At 42.0% G+C, this 6000-nt stretch overlaps 1 protein-coding gene across 2 annotated transcripts in view; it reads right to left on the minus strand.

Annotated features, from left to right (window-relative positions):
- The window catches only part of ldlrap1b (low density lipoprotein receptor adaptor protein 1b), a 33279-nt gene extending 27934 nt beyond the window's left edge, over positions 1–5345 (minus strand). For both annotated transcript variants that reach the window (XM_063908619.1, XM_063908618.1), the window contains exon 1: positions 5099–5345. In XM_063908619.1, the coding sequence (XP_063764689.1) occupies positions 5099–5183 (85 nt within the window). In that variant the 5' untranslated portion in view covers positions 5184–5345. The remainder of the gene's footprint in view (positions 1–5098) is intronic.
- Between the last annotated feature and the right edge of the window lie 655 nt (positions 5346–6000).

Consider the following 6000-nt stretch of genomic DNA (forward strand, 5'->3'; position numbering starts at 1 on the left):
GTTAAAAAGAGAAAGACCAAGTGTTAGTCAAAGGGAAAAAGTGTGTTTCTATACACAGGGGAGGACTGTCACTGTCTGTCCCCTGCTTGGTACAAAGACTGATCCAGCACCATTGTTCCCCCCTCTTAACTTCAGCTTGTGCAGAGAGGATACAGGAAATGTCTTACATATTATCGGAAAACCAGGTCAAAGCCTCTCTGCCTTACACAAACAGCATTAGAAACAAATGACCAGAGACATAAACTAAGGCCCGTTCACTTAAAGGAGCAATCGATATACAGTAAGTAAGATGAAGAGTCAGTGGGGATCCTTTATGTCCAGCACCCTGTGACCTCTTTCCTTTATGTCCTTGGGTTCTTTCATCTTCTACACCAGCAGGTTTAAGATATTCTTATATCTCTGTTGGAGCATAATACAAAGGAAGTGCAGCTTTCAGTATTTCATTAAACGACCATTACAAAACAATTCCAGTTGGGTAGAGGAACAGATTTGCAGAGGATAAGAGTCTTATAGTCATAACATTGAGACACGTGTCTTTCGGTATTGGCTAAATCCAGTCAAACATGGGAATCGAGGATAAAGAGAGGGAGAGGTAGAGGGATAGAGAGGAGAAATGAGTGGTCATGCCAGTCAGGGATTATAGCAGATGACCAGCCGAGGCCAGAATGTACTCTCGACAAGAAGCAGAGTTATGAAACTGATCCTTAAAGCACCACGCCAACCGCTCTATCATTATGTGGCAACGTACTCGCATATAATATTAAACATGTAAACTGGGTAATGGTGTTAAAAACACTAAAATACAGACAGAACACCAACAACGTCAAAATGCCACAATGAATGTTGTGGAGGTGTGATCAGAGCTTATTGTGAGTCTAGTCAGGTATAAGACATACTGACATGTAAAAACTCTGAGACCTGCAGCAACAGAAAAGGACCCTATTAGGATGGAATTAAACTGAAGGTCATTTGAACACATGTCTCAGTGACAAAGTACCAAAAGGACTGCTACACCACACTAGCAAAACACAAACGACCTAAAATGAAAATAATAAATCATTCCTTTGACTTTTTGACTCTGTTTAGTCACCGATTGCCCCAAGGGCTGATGAGTTCTTGTTGAACCAGTTTGACACAGTTCCACAGATTTGCATTCCGCCTCTCCCTGAGATTTAAGAGGTGTGCTCGTCAGCTCCTCTGCAAATCTCTTCTCCGCATCCTTACTTCAATATTTGCAGGGACATGTTTTATTTTTGGTAGCAGTTGCGACATACAGGTGGAAGACAGGTCCATTAAATTAAAAAACAATCTCTCTTGCATTCCTACAGATTTCACAAAGGATTTGTTTGGGTTATGTTAAGGGTGTGTCATGTCAGGTTTCGTAAGACAGCACTAACAGAACACAGCTTTGGTGCTCAAAAAGAGCAAGTTTGACCTGAATTACGGGCTCACTTCAGTGGGAGGGGGAATCTTGGCAAACAATTTTGAGTTTCATGCATGTCAACTGACCAAACACCCCGAAAGACATACATAAACCTACACAGCTTGACTAACAAGTTCAAGAAGAGGAGTCCTTCTACTGCTGGAGGGGCCCAACAATGACTTGTTAATGCTTTAGGAACTGAAGAGCATTAATCTGTTATTCTTTTTTGTTCACAACAGATTAAAGCAAACTAATGGTTGAAAACAACCAATGACCAACAAATTAACCACCTAAAGATTCTTAATTGGGATTCATGCTGAGAAACATCCGTCTCAAATGGCGTCCTACTTAGTCAACAAGATCTCTTATGAAGTTTAAGAACTGAACTACCACACTGACCATATGTCTTCGCATTTCGCTGAAGGAGATTACATGAATTATTTCTTACCGGAAAGGTGAAGTGGTTAGGCACTGTGCCTCCCACCCAGACTTGCCTTCTGGCTTCTCAGAATGGCAAAGTCTTTCAAAGTTATCTCTACTGTGAAAAAGTGGGGCTCATAAGAGATGTTTACTTAGATAAGAAAAATAAACAATCTTTGTGGTGACTGGGTTTTTCTAATTTTGCGTCTGCCATGAAATAATAGGTTGTTTTTTTTAGACCTATTTATGCAGTTTACACAAGATTGGAAATAATGTTTACTCTGGAATAATAGCATATGGGAATAGATGTACAATTGCTCTAATCACAGGCAACTGGATGCAATATAGAACAGTGAATAACAGATGAAAATAGATTGCCTCGCACATTCATCATACTGCAATTTAGCGCTCAACTCAGTCTGTGCCAGTTACTGGTGTGATGATAACAGTACTGATGCTTTAAGTATCCTATTTTCCCTGCTGTGTCAGCTGAAACAAGAGAAAGTCAAACATCCATTTCCCCGCAGGATAAAAAATTGTCCTGTAGGAGAAACAGTGACAGAGCATGTTTGCGCAGTCCTATCCACACGTGACTCACACACAGAAGCTTACAGATACAGAAGATCTAACGGCCATAAATCAGTAAGAGCTTTTCAACTCCATAAAGGAATCCTGCAGGAAGCAATGTCCATTACAGCCTAGCAGACCCCTTTGGGGGACTTTTTGCAAGGGGCTGTAGCGCTCGATGGGGCCCAGAGGTGCGGACCACACACTGTCTGTTGTAGAAGAAACAGGGGCTTACTTAAAAGGTAATTAAAGGACTACTGTGTCTGTCATTACCCATTATGGCATTTCAATGACAGCTACAGATGTATAATTTACACCTACCCCAACTTATGTCGCTGCAGTGGCGCTATCTGAATAATGTACCAAATTCAAATTAGTCAACAGCTGTAGCAACAACCATCACCGGAGGAATTATCAACAACATTGTATTCGTTATTGTGATGCATTTAAAAAAAATGGTATAAGATCACACGCCCTCTTCTCCACTAGCCATCTTCATGGGTCAACTAACAATCTGATATGTAGCTGCTTCAATATTGACAACCCCTCAGAAGACAGCTCCTTGACCGGGGACGTGGGAGAAAACTGTCTCTCTTCAATGCAGACAGGGATTTTCTGCCTCCCACACTTTTCAGATTAGGAAAAAAAAAAACAGGGCATTTATGAGCTAAAAAGATGGCTGATGTTACAGTCCATTTCCAACCCTTAAAATGGGAACTATTTGGGTGTAATGTAAGGGCAGTGCTGAAAAATTTGTCAGCTAAGCAGATTGCCAAAAAGGAACCGTGTTGTTTAAAACCACGCAGGAAATGACACCAATGACACATTCTTGCTCGTGCAGAGGCCTGAGACTGCAAAAAGGAAGAAAACAGGGCGAAGCAGCAGGCAGCTAATGTCTTTATATATTGACATGCAGTGGTGATTTAAGAGGCACATTTTACGAAAACAATGCTGGAACATGTCACAATCCAACACTGACAGTGGGAGAAAAGGAATGCAGTGCTGATAGATGCCAAATAACTGAATAGGCTGCTTTGACAAGGCCATGCCTACACACAGGAGAAAAAAACGTTGGATCACATTATGGACCTGTCAAAATCTAGACCCATACAAATACAACCAAAGCCAGAAGGCACACTAGAGGAATAACCACAATTTCTATTTTCTGAATAACAACACTATAAACATATTACGTAGAAAACAGAAGCCGACTGATACTTCAAGATAAAACACGATTCCTTCTTATTCATGACTGAGCAGTTCACTGCTGCTAACTAAAATATTGTTATTATCTAAACACATTGAACAAAAATGAGGAAGATGAACAGTTAAACAATAAGAGGGAACTGGAAACGACACTAAACAAGCAATGAGTGCGAATAAATGATATGATGGATGTTAAATGATTGACAAGCTTCTCTCTGCTATTCTGTCTGTGGCAGCAGCAACAGCAGAGAGAGGAGAGGATGTGGTTATGGCCACAGATTGAATATATATATATATATACACACACATATATATATACACACACACACACATACATACATATATATATATATATATATATATATATATTTGATGTGTAGTCATATATATTTGATGTGTAGTCATGGCAAAGCTCACCATGAACCTGAGCTTCCAGCAGCAGGGATTGATTGGTCGTTATAGCTCACTGCCTGGTCTGGTGTGGGAAGGGGACCATGCTGATTATGCAGCAGGCCACCAAGACAGGAGTGGACCAAAACAAGGCATCGATTGCACGTGTGACATCTTGCTGCCAAGTGCTCTATTGTCTATAAAATGAAAAAGGGAGGGGGGTGGGCAGGGGAGCAGGGGACATTCCCTTTCTGTACATGCAAACATAAAAGGGTTTAGGCAGATCAGCCATGCTAGCACAGTGAGTGTGATGATACTCAGTTGAAGCCTGGCATCACATGGAAATACCAAGCAACACCTATTATGGCTTTACTGATCATCAAACCATTAATTCAAGCTTCGCATTAGTATGAACTAGACTCCCCTATAAGATATCTGCAACCACTCCTCATACAGCTTATTTTTTCACATAGTGTTTCGCCTAGCAACAGTGCGTTGCTAGGATTGTACAGCCTTGCCAGGGAGACTCATCCGTTCATGGCTGTTTACTCCCGTGACTCCGCTACTGCTTTCTCAGGTCCACAGCGCTGTGTTGTAGCTCCACGCTGAGCTGCTGAGCCTCTGTTGTAATTTTACAACCGTGTCAGTCGGCAGAGTGACGTGGCAGACAAGGGTTTCGCAAACTTCAGTGTCCGCTTGTGGTCGGAGTGGATAAAACCCTGCTGTTCCACGGACTTGTTGGATGTGCGTAGCAGCAGTTTAACTAGTTTCTGCTTCAACAGGACTCCGTTTACACGAGCTGCGTGTCTCTACTGTCAGATTAAGTGTCAAGTTCAAAAGCATAACAAACATTTCAGACTTTAAATATTAGCCTTCATCACTAGTCAAATGTTAAACTGTTCGTAATGGTGACGAATGTCCCTACACTGACATCTATTATCTCCCAGACAACTGTAGCTGAGTTGTAAAGTAAACGCCGGTTGTAATATTAGCTCCATGTCGAGGCTAGCTTGATTTAGCGTCCATTTAGCCAATATAGCACCAGCTAACGCCTTCGTGGACATGTATACATTAACAGCAGAGTATACTCACTTTTATGTCTCCCCGCTGCCCACGACTGTTTGGCGATACTAGGGCTCCGTATAATTGCCCTTCCAGCGGATTTCAAAGCGTCCATATCGTAATCCAAAGTGGGGCAAAGAGCCCGACGAGCGTCTGTTGTCTGTGTCGAAACACTCTGGTTTAAAACAGCCCTCTCCCGTACAAACTTTTTTTGAGCTGCTTTTTCCTCCTCTCTGCACGGTTCGCTTTCAGTCGATGGTAGATTATCATGTTCGTCCCCCTGGGCGGTGTTTTGTATGTAAATTAACCGGATAACGTGCGTGACGCCCGTTTGTGGGATCACGCGAGTAAGTGAGTGAGGTTGCAGAAGCAGCAGCAGTGTGTTGTTCCTGTTAATACCGTGGGTAATACTCGCTGCAGTTTGTATTTCGTGTACAAATGATTTGTATTCACATCACGGGCTGTGGTGAGACCTCTCATGTTTAATTCAGCTAGCCACATGGCTTCTTATTGAGCTTCAAAATTCATCGTCTATTCAGTGTCAGTAATGTCATGACCAGAAATAGATTGAAGGTGGAACCACTTCAATTCAGTTGATCACCTATTCAGGTATACAGCAACCACACCACAACAACATTCATGTTATGCATATGAGTGTTACTGTCTGAAAGTGAACCAACATGTCCGTTTCAAGCAAGACCCTGTGATTTTGTTACAGAGTTACTTAATAGGATATTATTTCTAATACATTGCATCCTGTTCCCTTTTCTGTAACCCTATTCCCCATAGTCTGCCCTTGTGCTCTGAAAGCCCATCAAGTAAACAGCTGCAAGGGGGGAAGGCCATGATATCAGTGAGTCATTGTTCAAAATTGAAATCGAAGGAGTCCCTGCTGAACATCTGGAGGATAGGGGTCTCCTGATGAAACGAAT

Source organism: Eleginops maclovinus, chromosome 19 (genome assembly GCF_036324505.1).
Source record: "Eleginops maclovinus isolate JMC-PN-2008 ecotype Puerto Natales chromosome 19, JC_Emac_rtc_rv5, whole genome shotgun sequence".
NCBI lineage: Eukaryota > Metazoa > Chordata > Actinopteri > Perciformes > Eleginopidae > Eleginops > Eleginops maclovinus.